This window comes from Tachysurus fulvidraco, chromosome 1 (genome assembly GCF_022655615.1).
Source record: "Tachysurus fulvidraco isolate hzauxx_2018 chromosome 1, HZAU_PFXX_2.0, whole genome shotgun sequence".
In the NCBI taxonomy this organism is placed as follows: domain Eukaryota; kingdom Metazoa; phylum Chordata; class Actinopteri; order Siluriformes; family Bagridae; genus Tachysurus; species Tachysurus fulvidraco.
Window position 1 is genome coordinate 41,170,511 of NC_062518.1, and position 23,595 is coordinate 41,194,105.

General features: G+C 39.9%; 2 protein-coding genes across 5 annotated transcripts in view; one reads left to right on the forward strand and one right to left on the reverse strand.

Moving 5' to 3' along the window:
• Window positions 1-23,595, reverse strand: part of LOC113645368 (titin-like) — a 1,056,738-nt gene that overhangs the window by 870,625 nt on the left and 162,518 nt on the right. The gene's annotated exons all lie outside the window — the stretch shown is intronic.
• Window positions 2,227-23,595, forward strand: part of LOC113643791 (CD48 antigen-like) — a 70,345-nt gene continuing 48,976 nt past the window's right edge. For 3 of the 4 annotated variants that reach the window (XM_047818985.1, XM_047818976.1, XM_047818981.1), the window contains exons 1-4: window positions 2,227-2,393; window positions 3,780-4,103; window positions 4,391-4,651; window positions 4,806-4,907. In XM_047818985.1, coding sequence (XP_047674941.1) covers window positions 2,330-2,393; window positions 3,780-4,103; window positions 4,391-4,651; window positions 4,806-4,907 — 751 coding nt within the window. In that variant the 5' untranslated portion in view covers window positions 2,227-2,329. Of the gene's footprint in view, window positions 2,394-3,779; window positions 4,104-4,390; window positions 4,652-4,805; window positions 4,908-5,477; window positions 5,980-23,595 lie in introns of those variants that run through there. The other variant, XM_027148220.2, reaches the window with a different exon arrangement.

Consider the following 23,595-nt stretch of genomic DNA (forward strand, 5'->3'; position numbering starts at 1 on the left):
CAGCCTTGTCAGTCCAGTGAGAATATAACTACAGTATGATGTATAAAAGAATAGTATAGACATCACAATATTCCATGCAGTTTGTTAATCTTCCCATCACTTCATCACTGCCTAATTGATGTATCTGTATAGCAGAGAGCTCTTCCTAAAGGTTGGATATAACATTGATATAACATTTGTGTGTGTGTGTGTGTGTGTGTGTGTGTGTGTGTGTGTGTGTGTGTGTGTGTGTGTGTGTGTGTGTGTGTGTGTGTGTATGTTCACTCTTCCATAAAGAAGTTCCCCTGTCAGTGCTTAAAATGATCAGTAGTCTGGTGGGAGCCTGTCCTTATGTTGTAGTGACCATCATTCTCGGTGTAATATCTTTCAGAGCTCATACAAAAAAAATGCTAAATAATCCAAAAATAAAACATAACATTAATTCCTGTTAATTATTATTCATTTGTACCACAAATCTGTTGAATAATGTTGTTAGACATTGGCATGTACGGGATGGAGTTACAGGAATCTTCCTACGCCCTGAAACTGGTTCTCCTGATACTGGTTCTCAGCAAATAAATAATAATAAATATAAATTGTAAATTATTTTATATATTTCAGAAATAATCCCCTCACTGCATGCTGATTCAGGTGTGTATGCAAAGTGTACATCCGAATAAAGTGAAAGGTCTATGCAACATATAAATTTAGAAGATTGTAAATTGTTAAAATTAACATTTCCATTTGCCTTCAGTTCCTCTACATTTTTTGGTTGTCTTGCACAAGCTGCACGTTTGAGATCCCCAAAGTGTCCCAGTGATTTTGAGGTCAGTAGACTGTGATGGCCTCCAGAACCTTCACCTTTTTCTGATGTAGCCATTAGAGGGTCAGCCTTGCCTTGTGATTTGGATCATTGGCTGTAGAATGCAAATTGTCTGTCAGTATTTTCTGATTTTTTTCATGCTGCATTAACCTTGCCAACAATTTTTACTTCCCTGTGCCACTGGTGCTCACAGGCCTAAAACATAACAGATCTACCACCATGCTTTAAAGTGGGGATGGTGTATTTTTCCCCGTAGACCTTGTTAACTCCTCTCCAAACATAGCATTTATGGTTGGGACTATAAAGTTTTTTTTTGCTGTCAGGACTTCTGCTTGGACATTCTCTGCCAGAACATTGGAGGCGTTCCAGCAGTGTTTTCTGTCACGTGTCTCGTCTTACTCACCTGTTTGTTATTGGTTTAATTATTATGTGTATTGGTATCCATGGATGGATGGATGGATGGATGTTTTAGAACATAGAACATTTCCTACCATTGGAGCGGTTACAAGATTGCGAGTGGCACTCATCGCCAGTTTGGTCTCTCACCAGCAGGAGCCGTGACTCTGAATTGCACTGCAGCAAACAAGATCAGCTCCAATTTTGCTACAGAGACACTGAGCTTTAGCTCCGGAACAGGAACAAATACACTTTTCCATCTGGCGAGTTACAGTAACACGGTAGCCTCAAACTAAACCTTAACCACACAAGTTTAAAAAGGTTTGTACATTAAAGTGTGTGTGTGTGTGTGTGTGTGTGTGTGTGTGTGTGTGTGTGTGTGTGTGTGTGTGTGTGTCTTGTCTAACATGGAGAAGTCCTCTATGTGTGTTACTGGAATTGAGGAGTAAATGCTTCACAACTTTCCAATTTACTGAAGTAACAAAACACATCTCAGGACCACAGTATATTTTACTGTTATTATAATTGCACTTTTCTGGAACAGTCCAGCTGTGTCTCCATGTCCTTCAGAGAATATCCAGAAAGCAAACCTCCATTAATCTTCTAAATATTCTACCTGGAGACGATAGTGAGCATTCTGTTTCATCACACACTGCTAATGCAGTAGTAATACATTGTAATGTGACGTTTATATATTATGGGATGCTGCAAACTGAATAATTATAACTTTATAAATTTACACACTTCACATATTTTTTACATTGTTCCATCTTCTAGCAACACAAAACCTGTGTCTGTATTTGTGTATGTTTAGTGATGTATTCAGTTTTAACCTGAAAGTGAGCATGGACTAAAGCTAAAAGGTTCTTCTAACAAGTACTGATGCATGCAATATTTTTCATTTTTTTTAATCTGCTGATAAACTGCCTTCAGACGTTCCTTAAATATATAAAATAAAACTATTTTACAGACAGCATTCTGTGTAGCTTTTCTTTTAGAGCCACCAACAGCAAACATTTATAACCTCAGATATGTGTTTAGAGAGGAAGTGCTGTTGCTGTCTTTAGCTAGTGTTGAATCAACAGTCTCAGTAGAGCTACAGCACGACAGAAGAGTTGTAAAGTAACAGCAATGCAGGACTTTAAGGGATATTGTGTTTCCTTCTCTGGAGTGCTGCTGTTTGGTGTTCTTCAGGGTATGTAGTGAGATAAATATGGATAAATATCTTTTTATCAAACAAAGAAAATTAAGGTCTTTTAAACATTCACAATAAATGAGTTTCTTTGTTCTTTTTCTTTGTAACTTAAGCTAAAGATGTTCTAGAAAATGCACACAATCCTCAGGACCTACCAGATGATCTACTTTCTTGTTCTATTTCTGTACTGTGTGTTAAGATTGCATAATAATTTAGACTATTTGGGGACAATGAGGAACTTTGAGGAACTGCATGAATGTGCAGAAATGTATTTGGTCTGTTCACATCATGGAAGGCTTTCAGGCTTCAAATGTCTGTGTTTGTTTATGACAAATGGATATATTACTGACAGGACCTACAGTAGTGAGCGTCTGAATATACTGTAGGACCTGGATAAAGGGTGGGATTGCCAACAAAGGATAAAAATTTGTTTCATATATATTTATACATTTATTTTTACAAATACCACTGGAATAAATAGAAAATGTCCAATGTTTTTTTTTTTGTGTGTGTGTGTGTGTGTGTGTGTTTTTGACCAGTGTTCCCATGCACTCTGCTGTGAGGAGCAGTTCATAATAGTTCATAATTTTGTGTTTACTGTCTGTCACAAACTGCCTTGAGACTGGGTTGGAATATAGGGGAAAGTGCAGGGGGTTGGATTGTGACTGTATATATATTATTTATGACCAAAAAATTATAAGTGAAGGTGGAATGCTCGTGATGATGGTGAAAGCCTAAAGCAGGCTCGAGCAGCGGAGTCATTGCTCCTCGAATCATTGGAATGAACCTCTACCGTTATGCATGGAAGAAACAGCCAGAGATGAGCATAGAAGTGTTAACTCCTTACTCAACATATAATGACCTCTCAGAGCGACATGCACCACGATACAAGATACCACTCTGAAACAATCAAAATTCTTCTTTTCAAGCTTCTAGTCCTTATATTACCTCTCAGAGTGCTATGCGCTATGTGCTCTGGTACATATAATCGTGGTGAAATTCAATGGAAAACTTTTTTCCTAACTTCTATTTAGCTTATACTGTATATTACCTCTCAAAGCGCTACAAGCTCTGATACATATAATTACCACACTAACTTTGGCACAGACCGAAACTCGGCATCTTACGTGACCGAGAGCCTATAAAGAGGCGTGTTGGTGGCTGCGGGTTTGACTGAAAGACAGTTTGGTCTTTTGTTTTGTCTTTTGTTTGGTTTTGTTTGTTTTATTTAATAAACTGTGTTTTTTTTCTATACTGCATTTGGGTCTGTTTAATCCCGGTTATCTGGCACTTTGTAACAGTAGATTAAATTAGGGATTTTACATGACACCAATAGACAAACATTTTTACATGAATCCTGATATGTTATACTTTCCCCTGCTGTAGGTGTGTGTGTTGTTTTAGCTGATACAAACACAGTGGTGTACAGAGCTACTGGAAGCTCACTGGATCTAACGGTGAAATATCCTAAAGACTCAGTGTCAAGTGTAGAGTGGCTCTTCAATGAGAAGACTGTGATTTCTACATACTCTGAAAGTGACGGTTACTCACACCAGGAATCCCAGTTCACTGGACGGTTAAAAGAAGATAGTGATAAAGTTGGAGTAACTGTACAAGATCTTCAACCCCAGGATGCTGGGACGTTCACAGTGGAAGTAGATGGAACTGAAGAACCACTTCCAACTGACATATTTACAGTTTATATACAAAGTGAGTAGGATTATTAAGAATAGAAAATAATAGAAAGAAAAAAGAGAGAAAACATATCCATAATGAATGAATTCTATAGCATTTAAAATTAAATCATTTTTGTCTAACTAAGCATTTGTGAAAACATTGTGAGCAGTGTTTTAGAAATACAGTCTTATTGAAAAGTTATTTCTGTAACAATACAGTATAACATTAAACCCAGTCAAATACTGTATGTTACTGAACGCTCTGGTAATGCTGCCTGTTAGCTGATATTTTGTTTATTGATGTTCTTTTTTTTTGTCCAGACCCCATAATATCTGTGCAGATTGAGAAGAATCAGACAAGGAAAATGTCCACAAACAGCTGTGATGTCGATGTGAAATGTGCAGCGCTCGGATCTGAGAATGTTTCCTACCTGTGGAGCGGCTATAAGACTGCTAGTGGAGCTCAACTGCACTTCACTCTCTCACCTGCAGGAGGAGCTGTTACACTGAACTGTACTGCACATAACAGAGTCAGCTCCAGTTCTGCTTCAGAGACACTGAGCTGTAATGAAACCATAACAGGTAAAATTACACGTTTCCTTTTGGTGAGTTAACACTTAGTCTAAAACTAAACTTTAACCACACAGGTTTTACAGAAATGTCTGTTCGCTGAATTGTGTGTGTGTGTGTGTGTGTGTGTGTGTGTGTGTGTGTGTGTGTTCACTCTTCCATAAAGAAATTCCCCTGTCAGTGCTTAAACTGATCAGTAGTCTAGTGGCAGCCTGTCCATATCTGGTAGTGACCATCATTCTCTGTGTAATATGTTTCAGAGCTCAAGGTAAGAAATACAAAAAAATGCTAAATAATCCAGATATAAAACATTAGATTAATTCCTGTTCATTATTATTCATGTATATAATAATTTAAGGCCTAAAGTGGACGTGTTTGATGGGGCAGCTTTGAGAGAAGTACCATTAAAATCAGAGATTTGATACTCTAATAATAATACATTATCATTTCTATAGTAACTCATTCCCACAGACTTATTTAAGATTTATTTAAGAAATCTACGGTGTCAGTGCTTTGAAACAGTCTGAATGTTTTGAACCATGGCCAATAAAGTCTTCTGGACAGAGGACTTGGCTTTTTCTGTTTTCTTGGTAACATAATCTGCAATTTTCATCTTGTTATTAGCTGAAAGAAATCGACAGGTTGTTGAAGCTTCTGCTTATAGATACAGTGCAATGTCACTCATAACAGGAACTGACTCAGTCTGTGGTCCATGTCTTTCTTTAATGTCAGGCCTCATTGCAACTTTTTCATAGTTTAGTTTCATATAACAGCACAAACAAAAGTGTTTTGTGTATTCTCTCTTAATTATTTACTTCTCATTGTCCTTCTTTCACAGGTCATCATGACAGCCAGCATGTCGTAACTGAGGAATGAGCTCTGTTTTGTTTGTTCATATGCAATTTCATGTTTCTCTTCAGTGTATAGTTTAAGTGTTTATTAATTATAATAATATTTTCATTTACACTCAGACTTCAGGGACACAGCATGCTTTTATTGTTATTCTTATCATTGCATTTCTTTGACTTACTGGTGGATATTCTAGCCCAGATTAGGGGTCACAACAGTGCATATCCTTATAACTACATGTGATATCTTAATGGCTAAAGTGCTGTGCTACTGCAGGTTGTGGGTTCAAATCCCAGGTCCACCAAGTTACCACTGCTGATTTGTATAAAATTTAAGCCACTCTGGTTATGGGCATCTGCCAAATACTGTAACTGTAAATAATTGATAAGAAAACCTCTGGATTTTGAATATCTTCCATTGTTGCAATCAACTGATTACATTACCACTGCAGTATTTTGCTCCTTTTTTATGAATAAAGTCTATTTGTTTTACTCTGCAGTTTATCTGACTCATCTGGAGGTTACACAGGATTTTAATTGTTTTCTGCTGCTCCCTGTAATTTCTCTCATTATTCACATTCATCTGTTTATGCACAAAATCAATGCCCTGTTTATTGCATACATTATCATGTGTTGTAATTGACTACATGTAATTTGGTTTGTGTAATCCGATTGAGTACTTGTGAACAGATGAGGATATTTACATCAGATTATCTTTAAATGTATAGAAAATTATTATTATATTATTTCATTATTGCAATATATTGAAGGCATATCATTAGGCAATATATTTAATGAAATATCATTTATAAAAATGTGTAAGCAAAATAAAACAACAGATAAGTGAAAAAAGGTAACAAGTCAAAATATAAATCAAAATCACCAATCCTCAGAATAGAGAATACATTTAGCAGTAACCAGCTGCCATGCAATGTTTATAAATGGGCAACAGTGTTTTTCAATTTTCCGGATTTAAAAATGGTACCTTAAGTTATTTCTGTTGTAAGCTTCCTCTTTTTGAAATAAGTAATTACTTAGGAACGACAATGACCGCAGTATGCAGGTGCGGGAAAACCTGCAAAAACAGCCGTGGCCTAAAGATCCACCAAGCCAGAATGAAGTGTTTGGAGAACGAACATGTGTCACAGCACACAGATGCTACATCTGATGAGACGCAGAAGGAGCCGAGCCAGGAAGCACCCCATAGTGCTCAGAGCCTCCGTGGGCAAAGGTGCGAATCAAGTGGCCACAGGCCTGTAAGATGGCAGTCTGGAGGCAATTCGACGAGGACATTGACAAGGTGCTTGAAGCAACAGAGAAGGGAGATGTGGATCGAAGGCTTCAGGCAACGATGACCATCATCTCCAGGCTAGCTCAGGAGAGGTTCGGCACTGAGGAGAAGCGATCGACTCAACCACCTACTCCATGAACTACAGGGCAGTGAAGATCCACAAAATCCGGCAGGAGTTGAAGTCCCTTAAGAAGCAGCACAAGGAAGCCAGTGAGGAGCAACGCCATCCCCTGAAGGAGTTGACAGCTGTTTTGAGGAAAAGGCTGATGACCTTACGCAGGGCACAGCAGGTATATAGTGACCCTTACCGGGAGGAAGAGTTGGGTCAGTGTAGCATTCTTGTAGATCCACCCCCTTCCACCAAGGAGTTTGACAGCAGGGAACCACTATTGAAAGAAGTCCAAGAGGTTGTGCATAAGGCATGATCTAGCTCTGCCCCGGGACCAAGTGGAATCCCATACAAGGTCTACAAGAACTGCCCCTTGCTACTTAGGCGACTCTGGAAGATCATTCGAGTCATTTGGAGAAGAGGAAAGGTGGCACAGCAGTGGAGATTTGCTGAGGGAGTTTGGATCCCCAAGGAGAAAGATTCCAAGAAGATCAATCAGTTCAAAATAATCTCATAGTAGGAAAGATCTTCTTCAGTATAGTAGCAAGGCGTTTGACCAATTTCCTCTTAGCTAACAACTACATAGACACATCTGTGCAAAAGGGAGGAATTGCTGGAGTCCCTTTAGAGCATTTATGGATGAATTGACAGTCACCACAGAGTCAGTGGCAGGAGGCAGGTGGATACTGCAAGGGCTGGAAAAGCTCATCCGGTGGGCTTGGATGGAGTTTAAACCAACTAAGTCCCGTTCACTAGTGCTGAAGAAGGACAAGGTCTCGGAAAGGTTCCATTTCAGCATCAAAGGGGCAAAGATACCATCAATGTCAGAACAGCTGGTGAAAAGCTTGGCCAAGGTTTTTGACAGCAGCCTCAGAGACTTCGCATCAGTCCAGTCAACCTGCCGGGACCTGGGCAGCTGGCTAAGATCAATAGACCATTCTGGCCTCCCAGGCAAGTTTAAAGCATGGATCTACCAACATGGTATCCTGCCAAGAATACTCTGGCCGCTACTTGTGTAGGAGGGTCCCATTTCTACGGTGGAGACCTTAGAAAGAAAGGTCAGCAGCTATCTCAGGAGATGGTTAGGGTTGCCCAGGAGCCTCAACAACATTGCCCTCTATGGGAACACCACAATTCTCCGGTTGCCTCTGAAATCCTTGGAAGAGGAGTTTAAAGTGACTCGGGCATGCAAGGTGCTGATGTATAGAGATTCCAACGATCCAACGGTGGCCCAGGCAGGAGTGCTGGTGAAGACAGGGAGAAAGTGGAGCGCCCAAGCCGCTGTGTTGGATGCACAAGCTCGACTGCGGCACAAAGAGCGTGTGGGAGTGGTGGCCCGAGGCAGAGATGGCTTGGGGATGTTCTCAACACCTCCTCAATATAAAGAGCTGAAGGGGAAGGACAAACGCAGCCGAATACATTGTAGGAACAACAAGGAGTAGGGCCATCAAGAACATCACCGATTAAGCCGAGAAAGCCTCGAGATGGCTCTGGATTCGTAGAGGAGCACCATGGGGGCAAGCGAGTGCTACCTGAACACAAGTCGTGGTCTGATCAGTCGTGGGTGGGTCGCCTGGGAGAGGGTGTCTGATGTTGAAAGACCCGAAACACCCGAGGACCTCAGGTTACATCACTGATGATGTATTCAGGTGCATCTGAAGATGTGTTTCAAGAAGAAAGAAAAATCTACTTTATTAATGTACTATATTAGGTTCCATTCGGCTTCGGTTACAGTCTATTTGCCCCAGATTTTCTTTTGCATATTTGTCACACTTAAATTATTCATCAAACACATTTTAATATTTCAGAAAGATGACCAGAGTAAATACAAAATGCAGCCTTTAAATGGTGATTTAATTTATTAAGGGATAAAAAGTTACCTGGTCCTATGTGTAAAAGTGCTTCAACCCCCCATAAAAGTCCCCATAACATAATCTAAAGAACTACAGGCCTCGTTTGCCTCAGTTAACGTCAGTTAACAAATCATTCTAAATAGACAAACAGCACAAGATTAAATTGCTGTTACCTCACTTAGAATATTGAAATTATTTGAGAACATTATTTTTAGCTCACAGTTTACACATTGTACACGTCATGACATCAATACTTACAACCTACAAAGTAGTGAAATTGAATAAAACTGATCCTAATCAGTTAAAACATGCAGTAAGTACATAAATGCACTTTGTGCATATTTACTGTAGCTTCTATTGTTTTTGAAGCAGTGTGTGTGAAGCCTTGTGGTCACCAGTGCAGCATTCACTCGCTACACAAAGACCCCTGCAGCTCTAAAAAGGAAGTGAGACATTGCACTGACTTCAGGTCAGTTTCAAGAGCTTAACTTCCCATTCACCAGCATTATCAGAGAAAACAGCAGGACTGCTTTCAGATCAGGATCATTTCAGCCCACATGAAACAGTGGCACTTCCTTGTGTATAGATTTGACCACATTTCTCCTCATCTGCTTGCTTATTATCTGGAGCTGATGTGAGTTACTGGCATTCAGACAGGAAGTAAAGGAGGATGTAGACGTCTTAAAGATGCCAGGAGTTTTACCCAACTCATTAGAATGCACCAATCAGGGTCCAGGTATTAAAAGTGATGACGTACATAAAACAGTATTTGTAAAATATATTTATTACACAACAAACATGTTCTTTTATGTCAGTGCACTTTGGCTTTATCCACTTTATTAAGCTGTGCGTGTTTTAGCAGAACCACAGTTAGTGACCATGACGCAGTTCCTGAGAAGTGAGAAAGCCGCTAACCATTATTAGACAGTATACTGTGTGTGAAAAGGTCATTATATACAACACTGTAGGTGCTTTTTTGCCTTTACTGCCACCCACAGCAAGCATTTAGATATTGAGAGCAAACCCTCAGTGAGAGAGGAAGTGATATTTAGGAAGTGTTTAATGTATTGCTGATGACCACCACACCATACTACCATAGCATTGAAGTCTGAGTGAAGAATAAATGTATCAGAGAGACAAAACCAAGTCAAAACCAAGACCACACACAGCCAAATCTATGTCAAGACCAAGACCAAATGCTCAGATGTTTTCATTTGTTGGCTGTAATATCTTCCTAACCTGATGTGAAGTTTTTTGTACAATAAAGTAAGCAGGACATACATGTAAAGCTTAGGCCATTCTTCTAGAAAGTGCTGTAATATAAACCGATTTTATATAATGTCACTGCGAGATTTGAGATCTTGCATGAAGAAAATGAAATGACAGTTTGACAACAGAATAAAAAAATACAAATGAAAGTACAGTTCATTAATATGCCTAGCAAATGAATTACAATTTCATATTTTTATATTATATTCATATTCTTATTTTCAATAACCATATACCTGACACAGGGGCACGGTGGCTTAGTGGTTAGCACGTTTGCCTCACGCCTCCAGGGTTGGGGGTTCAAATCCCGCCTCCGCCTTGTGTGTGTGGAGTTTGCATGTTCTCCCCGTGCCTCGGGGGTTTCCTCCGGGTACTCCGGTTTCCTCCCCCGGTCCAAAGACATGCATGGTAGGTTGATTGGCATCTCTGGAAAGTTGTCTGTAGTGTGTGTGTGTGTGAGAGTGAATGAGAGTGTGTGTGTGAGACGCCTGAGATAGGCACAGGCTCCCCGTGACCCGAGAAGTTCTGATAAGCGACCGTCAAAAAGTAGTAGGAAGTGTTGAGGCCCTTGCTTTGAATCTGCAGGACATAACTAGGTTCTCACTCTGATCTGATGTGATCTTTGTCCATGTTTCTCTTTCACAGTTCAGTAACTATAGTGGATTTTTTAGTAATAACTTTGTTACCAAGAGATTTTCAGGACTCTGGGCTGGCCATTTCTTTATCTCATTGTTCATTTATTCATTTTCTACCGCTTATCCGAACTACCTTGGGTCACGGGGAGCCTGTGCCTATCTCAGGCATCATCGGGCATCAAGGCAGGATACACCCTAGATGGAGTTACCTCATTGTTAAGTAGCTTAAATTTTACTGCATTAAAAACCTTGACTAGTCTCATGACCAGCCATAAACACCAAAACATTTTTTTTTATTATTATTATTCTTTAAAATTGCTTTTACAATGAAGTGGCCAAATATGGGCATTCTTTATAAAATGTCATGCTGCAAAGATGTTCTAAAATATTTGAGGCTTGAAACCTATTACATATATTAAATAATGATTTCTATGCTTTCAATAATGAGTTATACTTTTAGTTAAACACAAATATAAAGTTTTAAAGACTCATGAAATTAACTGTCATTTGTCACTATACTGAGACACCACTGCTCTTCCATTTACAATCCAAGATGGTGCCGAGCATGGCAGCCATGTTGCGAGCTCCGAGGAAACTTTGCAGTTTTTCATTTATCTTACTAGTTATTCTGCTGTCCTGCGTGTTGGAAGTTGTTACCCAGATGCAGCGTTTATTGTAACAGAGGACTTTAACAAAGCCAACTTCAGAACAATAAAATCCAAAATATCTCCAACACATCACCATCAACACGCGTGGTGACCGTATATTGGACCACTGCTACTCTCCCTTCCGGGATGCTTACAAATCCCTCCCCCGCCCACCTCTCGGCAAATCGGACCACTCGTCCATTCAGCGTCTGATGACGACATAGAGGCGTACTAAGATTCTGTCACGTGTTTCATCAGGAAGTGTGTAGAAGATGTTGTGCCGACAAAAACAATCCGCGTCTACCCCAACCAAAAACCGTGGATTAATAGCTTCAATTTAGTGAAAGATTAAAAGGTGCCCATGATGTTTGAACTCATTTAAAGGAGTTCAATTTAGTGAAAGATTAAAAGGTGCTCTTGATTCTCCATTGTTACATTTACATCTGGAGCACAGTATCCTACACAAAGTATTAAAATTTCTATCAAAGTGAGTATACAATGGTTGAAGAATCCAATGAGTAACTGTAATTAGAGTAATGAAGAAACCGAATTAGAAATAGAAATATAGATATAAAAATTACATTTGTAGACACAGTTTCAGACAATACTGTCAGGACCCTGGCAGAGGTGGCTAGGAGACAGACCCGTACGCAGGATAGCTTCAAATGAAAGGGGTTTAATACATGAGGAAGAACAAACATAAACCACGCTACACAGGTAATACACAATATAATCAATGAAGCCACGCTGCCTAATGCAACGCAGCTCACATATATAGCGACACGGACAATCACACACAATGGGAAACAGGTGTGATGACCGGGGAGGAGCAGACGTGGACGGGGCAATCACGTGACACATTCAAACAAACGCACATGGCACCAAGTCTGCGCTGATCCCTAACGGATCCGCGCTGATCCCTAACAAATACTTTGCTTGCACATGTGATAAAGAACTTCTTTTTTTTTTTTTTTTACATGTTTTAAAGAAAATAGACAGATTGATTAATTGGTTATTAGGGTTTCTGACTTTTAATTCTACAGCTTTCTGATAACAGAACCCATAGAAACAACATATGCTTCTTGTTTTAGATATGATGAAGGTCAGGCTAGTCCAGGGGTTGGCAACCTTAAACACTCAAAGAGCCATTTGGACCCGTTTCCCACAGAAAAAATACCACAGGGAGCCACAAAACCCTTTTGACATCTAAAATGAAGATAACACTGCATATATCGTTTCTTACCTTTATGGAAAGTGTAGAAAAAACTGTAGTGTGTTGCATTTATGATCTCGCCCCCTATTGCACGTTTTTCGCCTACATGACTTGCCCAACAAAAAGTGGTACAGCTCCCACATACTTTGACACACAGGGGTGAGCCTGGTCTCATTTGAAAGAAGAGATTCTCTAGTTTCAGAAACTAGTTTGACTCTAGGCCTTACTGGCACAAAGTTACAGGGGCTAGAATGGAAGGTTTTCATTTCCGCCTGGGTTGTTTACCTGATAAACTGATTAATCAAAACAACAACTGAGGGACATAGCCACATGTCTTGGCTTTCACCAAAAAAAAATTTCAAGTCAAAAGACCCAAAAATGGATTTTATATGAATATTTTTCTGCGGCCATGGTCGTCTGGTGCAGCGTTTTTGTGTACTTGTTTACTGTATAACTTTGAAATAAAAGGCTGCAGGCTCAGTCTGACAAGCCATAAATAAGCCTAGACTCTCTCTCCATCACTCTGGTGTGAAAACAGGCCTGTAACTTGACACCCTGAGCTGTGAGAGGGACAAAGGGTCAAGGATTACGCAAGAATTCTTCTGCGCATCTAGTTCACGCAGATACAGGCAAAGAACATACGGCATGCCGCATACCGTTGGAATCGTCTGCTTATTGGCTAAACGGCTGTATAGGTCCCGGCCCATTTCATTGCTATTGGAAGGAGTAATTGTCAGTCAAAGGTGGGTTCCCAAAAAATGAGGTCATGCCATCATTGGCTTCCCAGCCGTCTATCTCTGCCATACAAGCACCAATTGGCTCAAATGAGGGCTTATTTGACTCGTTAGGACCTGGGCTATAAATATGATGTAGACTTTGAATTTTTGAATATCCCAATTAGGAGTTAGAGCGGCAAAACGAGATGATGGCGCACTTCTGTTTCCAGTTTTCAGAACACTAACGGAATATTTGTGGCACGACCAGAGCGTTTTGGATTAAAAGGCTTACAGATTTCAATTCCTTGGACCTGTGTGGATTTTGTGGCTTATTTGTTTTGGAATATATTACCCCAGTGAAGAAAGAGACGTGTCTAAAGGTAAGGGAAAAACCGGTCTAGCGCCACCTAGGTCAGTTTTGTCCAAAAAATTTTTCTAATTGTATGAAGGCTGTGAATCATATTGTGCTTTGTGTGTGGACTTAAAAAATATTGAGAGTATAAACTTTAATAGGTAAATAGGTTTTTTCGTGTTTTTGGAGGATTTGATGCTTTAAAGTTGAATTGAAGCTTGTTTCTGGGTCATCCCCTAGTGGTCACTTTGACAGGTTCTGCAACCGAGTAAACACAATTTTATTTCTGCAGGCAAACAAAAATATTTTGAACAGTTTGAACTAACCTTAAGAAAAAAGACGCTGGGTTGAAGGTTACAATGTTTAATGTATAATTGAGTCCTTCGTATTCATGACCAGGGCTCTCAAGTTTTGAAGACAGGCAAGCATGACATCTCCAACCCCTCGCTTTTTTCATTGGATGTTGCTTTAAATCTTTCCCAGATATTGCTATTTTCTGATTGGTTATTGTGTAGCCTCTTTTTTTGATTGGCTGATAAGTGTCAGGCTCGACTAAGAACTGAGACGCGCTTGATTCCTGCCCGGTTCCACAGAAGAGACAGCGGTGCGGACTGATACATTTTGGGCGCTGCGGCTTATTAAATATATGATAGTCAAAAAGTTTTTCTGCGTGAGAATATGATGTGCAGCGGGAGAGCGTGAGAAAAGACTGAAATGCGCGACTGTCACTCTCAATGTGTGGCACTTGACAGCCCTGCATGACATAAAAAATTTAACTTGCCGGCTGCAGCAAACCAAAAATGCGCCTGCTTATGTGTGTCAGATTTCGCAAGTCGGCAGTTATGACGCATATTTTGAGCGACCAAAAAAAAAAAAATAATAATTTAAAACGGTTGAATTTAATGTTAAAAGAGCGTCATGATCTTAGAATTAATTTTTTTTTTTAAAGTAACTAACAAAAATAAAAAAATTAAATTTTCCAAATCTACAGGGAGCCGCAGCAGAGGGATGAAAGAGCCACTTGTGGCTCCAGAGCCGCGGGTTGCCGACCCCTGGTTCCAGTTCATCCCAAAATTTCTTATTATTGTTAGCCTGTTTGACTAGCCGCTAGAATGTAACCCAGACATTAGGTTCCTCACCAAACATTAGGGCCTGATCTCAGTAATGGTCCTGTAGCTGAATGGAAGTCATTAAAGGGGTGTGATGGTCATTTGTCCACAAACTTTAGACCAGATCAAAAATGGCATTGAATAGTGTGTGTGTGTGTGATGTCTAACATGGAGAAGTTTCACTGCCAGTCCTCAAACTGATCAGTAGTCTTGTAGTGGCCTTTCCATATCTGCTGGTGACCATCATTCTGGCTGTAAAATGCTATACAGCTCGGGGTAAGAAAAAAACTATCTATCTATCTATCTATCTATCTATCTATCTATCTATCTATCTATCTATCTATCTATCTATCTATCTATCTATCTATCTATCTATCTTGATGTAGTATTAGCTTAATTTTTATTTATTTATTATTACTTTTTATTTTACAGGTCAGCATAACAGTCTGAATGCTGTTGCTGTAATTGAGGATTAAATGTTTCACAACTTTACGATTTACTGAAATAACAAAACATGTCTCTGCTTAAATATTCTTAATTTCTGTCATTTTTGTTTGGAATATTTGCATTTATATTCATCTCAGGACCACAGTATATTTTACTGTTATAATTGCACTTTTCTGGAACAGTCCAGCTGTGTCTCCATGTCCTTCAGAGAATATCCTGAGAGCAAACCTCCATTAATCTTCTAAATATTCTACCTGGAGACGATAGTGAGCATTCTGTTTCATCACACACTGCTAATGCAGTCATAATACGTTCTAATGTGACGTTTATATATTATGGGATGCTGCAAACTGAATAATTATAACATTATAAATGTACACACTTCACATATTTTTTACATTGTTCCATCTTCTAGCAACACAATACCTGTGTCTGTATTTGTGTATGTTGAGTGATCAAAATATCCATAATCTGTATCTGTATTCAGTTTTAACCTGAAAGTGAGCATGGACTAAACCAAAGCTAAAAGCTTCTAACAAGTACTGATGCATGCAATATTTTTCTTTTTTTTTAATCTGCTGATAAACTGCCTTCCGATGTTCCTTAAATATCTAAAATAAAACTATTTTACAGACAGCATTCTGTGTAGCTTTTCTTTTAGAGCCACCAACAGCAAACATTTATAACCTCAGATATGTGTTTAGAGAGGAAGTGCTGTTGCTGTCTTTAGCTAGTGTTGAATCAACAGTCTCAGTAGAGCTACAGCACGACAGAAGAGTTGTAAAGTAGCAGCAATGCAGGACTTTAATGGATATTGTGTTTCCTTCTCTGGAGTGCTGCTGTTTGATGTTCTTCAGGGTATGTAGTGAGATAAATATGGATAAATATCTTTTTATCAAACAAAGAAAACTAAGGTCTTTTAAACATTCACACTAAATGAGTTTCTTTGTTCTTTTTCTTTGTAACTTAAGCTAAAGATGTTCTAGAAAATACACACAATCCTCAGGACCTACCAGATGGTCTACTTTCTTGTTCTATTTCTGTACTGTGTGTTGATTGCATAAAAATTAGACTATTTTGGGAGAATGAGGAACTTTGAGGAACTGCATGAATGTGCAGAAATGTATTTGGTCTGTTCACATCATGGAAGGCTCTCAGGTCTCAAATGTCCGTGATTTTTTTTTATGTCAAATGGATATATTACTGATTGAACCTATTGAGGATCTGACTGTAGGACTTGGATACAGGGGGGGATTGCCAACCAAGGATAAATATTTGTTTTATATATTCATTTTTACAAATACCACTGGAATAAATAGAAAATTGTTTTTGTTTTCTTTGCTTTTTGACCAGTGTTCCCATGCGCTCTGCTGTGAGCAGCATAAACAATACAAACCAAGTTAACATTAGACAACTGATATTTAAAAAAGATTACTGTCATGACGTGGGGCAGGAAGCGGACCCAGATGCAGGATAGCAAAAACACAAGCGAGGCACACGGCGAAGGCAGGTGGGGGGAGCAAGGCACACGGCGAAGGCAGGTGGGGGGAGCAAGGCACACGGCGAAGGCAGGTGGGGGGAGCAAGGCACACGGCGAAGGCAGGTGGGGGGAACAAGGCACACGGCGGCGCAGCCAGAGAGGGCCGAGCGATGTCCACAGCCAAGCTGGAGGGCCGAGCGACGTCCACAGCGACGCCCCCGACCCACCTCTCAGGAACGGGGAGGGAGGACGGGGGAAAAAAATAAATCCTCCACAGAACAGAAAATCCATAAAATACGGGCCTGCAACACCCCCCACGAACAGGAAGTTCCCTACACGGGAACAAAATGTGAAGGGACGCCCCCCACCGGACAAAAGCGGGGCGATGTCACAGGACACCGAAAAAACAAAACAAAACTCGGGCTGGTGACATGGCCCGCAACCCGGAAGTGAGGCGGCGCCCCCTGCAGAGAAACCGGATGCGGAGCGGTGTCCCTCACCGGAAAAATGCGGTCCGATGTCACCAAACCCGCAAAGTCCGGGGGAGAAAAAAAAACAAAACAAAAAAGCTCCCACGATAACCGGTCCGAGCTGCTATCCTGCTGGGTTCTGGTGTGGCGGAATCTTCTGTCATGACGTGCGGCAAGAAGCGGACCCAGACGCAGGATAGCAAAAACACAACAGGGTTTAGTAACGAAAGAAACACTAAACAGGACACGGACTGAAGACAGTACAAGACAACAGTAGATTCCGCGCTGCCATCGGCAACGTGGCACACTTAAATACGAAACTGATGACACAATGAGGAGCAGGTGTGGTGACAGGGAGGAGCAAACGAAGGCGGGGCAGACACGTGACGAGAAACGTAAACAAACAACTGCACGTGGCCAAAGTCCGGGCTGAATCATGACAATTACAAATGAAAATGTGCTGTCTTTCTCGTCCTGCATCCTCTTCACTTCTTCATTGACTAATTGATGTAACTCTACAGCAGAGAGCTCTTAATAAAAGGTTGGATGTAACGTTGGTACTCTCAATATTAGAGCAAATGACATCTCATTTTCATACATAAGTAAACAATAAGAATTTTTGTTGTTGTTTCAAAGTTTTCATTTTCTTTGTGTCAGGACCTAGCACGGACCTTTTCCATGTGCCTTTTGTTTACGTTTTGTGTTCACCAAGGATTGGGGATTGTGTGATGTCTAACGTGATGTCTGCCCGCCCTTGTCTATTCCTTTCCGCCTCACTGTCCCTTATGTGCCTTATGTGTCTTACAGTATATTCATTATACACTACTCGAGTGTATAGTCAGAATCAGACTTGTGTCCGGATCAGATAGAGAAAGCATGTGGCTGGATAGAGAGTGATGACAGGATTTAAAACGGTATAAATATACAACCCAGTCTCACAGCAGTTTGTGACATAGTCACAAAATTTAATCTACTTGATTCGTGTTCATGGACACGAATTTCCTTTCATGTTCAAATTTGATCATTACATTCAAGGAACATTACCTGGGAAGTGGTTTGAGCGCAGTGAAGGAGAATTCACAGCCTGCATAAATCAGGAGAATCAAATAAAATGGATGGTCATTGTAATGAGTGGGAGGTTGTTTGGTCCACTAGTTGGGTGCATTGAGTGAAGAAGTGTTGGTAACTTGTATGTGATGGATGTCCCCGGTGGAATTAAGAAACCAGTTCCTGCAAGCTCGAGTTCCTCTTCTTTGTATGATGCCTGAATAATACAAGGTACCAGTAGTGGGGCTAGAAGAACGCAATGGATGCCATTAAACCCCCTGTTTCACTGAAGTTGTGTGGAAACGTTGATTCAAACTGGAGGAATTTCAAACAACAGTTTGAGTTGTATGTTACAACCATTGGACAAACAGCCGCTGCAGATGAAAGAAAGATTGCCTGCTACCTAAGATTGCTGGAGTGGATGCCGTGGAAGTTCTTAACACCTTTATCTTTGAGGATGAGGCAGATAAGAAGAAACTGGACAAGATATTGGAAAAGTTTGATCTTCATTGTTTGACAAAGAAGAATGAGACATATGAACGATATGTATTTAGAGCTCGAATACAGCATGAAGGAGAGGCTTTTGATTGCTTTCTTACTGACCTCAAGATCAAGTCAAAAACCTGTAATTTTAATGACTTGAGAGATTCCATGATTCTAGATCAGATTGTGTTTGGTATCTGGAATAAGAAAATATGAGAAAGATTGCTACGAGAATCCGAGCTTACATTGGATTGAGCTGTTGAATTGTGCCAGTCCAGTGAATTAGCACAACACCATGTGATGCAGTTTGATGTTTCTACAACGATGTCCTCTCAAAATGCAGCCGCAGCAATAGATGCCATTTCATATAGAGACAAGAAACGAGGTTATGCAAGAAGTAGTAGAGGCAATGACAATGAAACTTTTCTTTGTAAACATTGTGGGACTAAGCATAAGTTCAGACAGTGCACAGCATTTGGCAAAAGGTGTTCTAAGTGTAATGACCTAAACCATTTTGCAAAAATGTGCTTTTCAAAAGAATCTATAAGAGAACACCGAGTGCAGGTAGTGGAAGAAGATACAGATGACAGTGATACCTTGAGTGATTCCTTTTATGTTCAGATGGTTTCGGAGGAAAAAGAGGTATCCATGATGGAGTCTGTGCAGTCATCAAAGTGGATTGTTCCTCTCGTGGCTAATGGGACAATATTACCTTTTAAATTAGACACTGGTGCTAAAGACAACTTAATTAATATCCGAGATGTGAAAGTACTGAAAGAAAGACCTCTAATTCAAAAACGCACAGTTCCCCATAAAGCCTACAATGGACAACCAATTGAAACAAAAGGAGTTTGTAGATTGAAAATACAAGTTAAAGGAAAGATGCAGAATTTAATGTTTGTTGTGGTTTCAAATGGCCATGAATCTCTTTTAGGAGATAGAGCATGTGAAAACCTTCAGTTGGATAAAAGAGTGTATCAAGTGAACCAAAATGTAGTCGTCCAGACTGGATATGATTCTGTTATTGATCTTGTGAATCAATTCCCAGATGTTTTTGAAGGTCAAGGAACGCTGCCATTCACTTACAAAATACAACTGAGGAAAGATGCTACACCTGTTATCCATGCTCCTCGTCGGGTTCCTGTCCCTCTGCGAGAGGCCTTGAAGCAGGAATTGGATCACATGATCCAATTGGAAGTGATACAGAAGATTGAACAACCAACAGATTGGGTAAATTCCATTGCTTGTGTGAAAAAGCCTAATGGTGCATTAAGAGTTTGCTTGGATCCTAAAGATCTTAATGATAACATCAAAAGAGAACATTATCAGATACCTACACGTGAAGAGATTCTTAGCAAAATGTCCGGTGCCAAAATTTTTAGTAAATTGGATGCATCTTATGGTTTCTGTCAGATTCGACTGAATTCTGAGAGTAGCAAATATTGCACTTTTAATACTCCCTTTGGAAGATATTGTTTTCTGCGTCTTCCGTTTAGAATTAAGTCAGCCCCACTCCTGGTACCATGTCTTATTATTGTTTTTTATTATTTAGTTGTTTTTTTTTATTATATTATTATTGCTTCTCTACATGATCAAGAATGGAAGAAGTTAAAGGAGATATTGACTACGGAATCTGTCTTGTTTTTTTATTATTTTTTTTAATCACACTCATTCACTTAAGATCTCTACAGATGCCTCACATGGACTAGGAGCTGTGCTGCTTCAGGCCATGGGAGAGTCCTGGAGACCTGTTGCATATGCTTCTCGATCTCTGACAGGAACTGAAAAATGTTACTCTCAGATTGAAAAAGAAACTTTGGGGTTACTATTTGGTTGTGAGAAATTCCACAGATATGTTTATGGATTACCTACTTTTATAGTAGAGATGGATCATAAACCATTGATATCGCTCATTCAAAAGAACTTAAATGATGTGTCAACCAGAATTCAGCGTATGATGATGAAATTACAAAAATATGATTTTCCTCTAGTGTATACACCTGGGAAATATCTCATTGTGGCTAATACACTGTCTCGAGCACCGGGAAATTTCAGAGAGCAGTCCCATCATGGAAGAACTGGAAAGACATGTGAGTACTGTGGTTTCCTCTTTGCCTTTTTCGAATGAGATATTGAAACATATTGTGGAGGAAACTGCTAAAGATGTTGAGCTGCAAAAGGTGATGGTTCTTCTTCAGCAAGGATGGAGTAAAGGCAAGTGTCTTGCAGTATTTTCCAATTAGGGCAGAACTTAGTGTTTGTAGTGGCATGTTGCTGCGAAAAAATCGCATTGTCATTCCAAGGTCTATGCGTCCAGATATGCTTCGTCACATACATGAAGGGCATCTCGGCATTGAAAAATGCAAGCGAAGAGCAAGACAAGCTGTGTATTGGCCTGGAGTCAGTAGGCACATTGAAGAATTGATCAATAAATGTGACATCTGTTTGAGTCATCAATATAAACAAACAAAAGAACCCGATTGCAAATGTGCCTATTCAAGCATGGGAAAAGGTTGGAACTGATTTGTTCCAGTTGAATGGCAAAGAAAACTATCCGGAAATTGAACAGTTGCATTCTACAACAACGACTGATGTGATTCATCACATGAAACAGATTTTTTTCAAGACATTGAATTCCCCTTATTGTTCATAGTGACAACGGTTCTCAGTACAGTAGTCGTGAATTCAGACTGTTTGCGGAGCAGTATGACTTCATGCATACAATGTCTAGCCCCCTGTATCCAAAGGCCAATGGAAAAGCAGAGAAGGGGATGCAAATTGTAAAAAGACTGTTGAAAAAAGCAGCGGCAAGCAATTCAGATGAGTGGTTGGCTTTGTTAAGTTACCGTGCTTCCCCACTTGGTTGTGGATTGTCTCCTGGAGAATTACTGATGAACCGGAAACTGCGGGGCACTTTGCCAAAATTGACTCTAAAAAAGGAAAACAAAAGGACAGTAATGCAACATCAGAAAATGAAACAGAAAGAATATTTCTGTCAGGACCACTTGTCAAATGAAATTAGATTAGATGATAGCATACAGTTAGTGTTTGGCGATATGGTTCTGTTCGGGGCAGGAATCTGCGTGCCCATCCATGCGCATACATGGACCGAGCGGGGACGGCAGCAACTAGAAAATAGAATAGACCCCCATAACAGAACCATTGATCATGCATAGAGGGTTTTTTTTTTGCAAAAATAAATGGATAATAAATAAATAATTAGAGAGAGGGAGAGAGAGAGAAAATAAGTGGAGATTTAAGACATAAACTGGTACAATGAACGCGGGTCCGGCATGATGGAGTTGGGGTTGGAGGAGGGAGTTTAAGTCGCAGCAGCAGCGAAGTGCTAGAAAGCGGCTCAATGAATGAGAATTTAAATGCTCAGGTAATATGGATGACGTAACCGGATTGGTGCTCGTTGTGGACTGCTGATTAACAGCTGATGCACGCTTGAAGACGTGGCCTGGCAGAACTAACGCGAAGCTTAATTATGACAAGGAAGCTAGACAATTGAAACCCCTTTGAACAAGATGTGGTTAGAGTTGAAGGGCCAACAGGATGGAAAAAGAAAGATGCTGTCCTTAAAGAAATAAATCCCAGGTCCTATTTGGTACAAACAGAAGATACGACGAAGAAATCAACAGAGTTTGCTCAAATCTGCAGAAATGAGTAAGTCAAATATAGAACTGTCTTCCTTGGATGAGAGGTCATCTGCTGAAATGCAGGCTGCTGAAATGCCCCCTTTTGCTGTGTCTCCTGATCTCGAAGCTCAGCCCTGAACAGTACTCTGAACCTGATTCTTTGGATCCAAAGACTGACAGTCCCATTTTAAGGAGGTCTACTTGTGTTCGAAAACCACCTGGTAGACTGGACTTGTAAGAAGAAGAAAAAAAAGAAAGAAAAGAAAAAAATGTTGAAAAGAATTGTGAAAAAAAAATTGTAAAAAAATAAAATGTATGTTGTAAAGGATGAAATTGATTATTTAGTTGTGGGACAGGTCTGGTGTAAATTGTGTGATGGTGATCATTTGTCAAAGGAAGGGGGATGTAATCAGTGGGATGTTGTTTGGTCCACTAGGTGGCAGTAATGGGTAGTATAAAGTCTCGGAGCGACATGCACCACGATACAAGATACCACTCTGAAACTTAATCAAAATTCTTCTTTTCAAGCTTCTAGTCATTATATTACCTCTCAGAGTGCTATGCGCTATTCGCTCTGGTATATATAACCATGCTGAAATTCAATGGAAAACTTTTTTCTTAACTTTTATTTAGCTTATATATTACCTCTCAAAGCACTACATGCTCTGATACGTATTACCAAGCTAACTTTGGCACAGACTCTTTCCGCACCCCGAAACTCGGCATCTTAAACAGCTCTGTGACCGAGAGCCTATAAAGAGGTCTGTTGGTGGCTGCAGGTATGTCTAAAAGACAATGATGTTACACTTTGGGCTTTTGTTTTGTATTTTGTTTTGTCTTTTGTTTGTTTTATTTAATAAACCATGTTTTTTTTTACTATACTGCATTTGGGTCTGTTTAATCCCGGTTATCTGACACTTTGTGACAGTAGATTAAATAAGGGATTTTACATCACACCAATAGACAAACATTTTTACATGAATCCTGATATGTTATACTTTCCCCTGCTGCAGGTGTGTGTGTTGTTTTAGCTGATACAAGCACAGTGGTGAACAGAGCTGCTGGAAGCTCACTGGATCTAACTGTGGAACATCCTAAAGACTCAGTGAAAAGCGTAAAGGGGTTCTTCAATGAGAAGACTGTGATTTCTGAATAGTCTAAAAGTAAAGCTTACTCACACCAAGAATCCCAGTTCACTGGACGGTTAAAAGAAGATAGTGATCAAGTTGGAGTAACTGTACAAGATCTTCAACCCCAAGATGCTGGGACATTCACAGCGGTTGTAGATGGAACTGAAAAACAGTATCCAACAGAGATATTTACAGTTCATATTCAAAGTGAGTAGG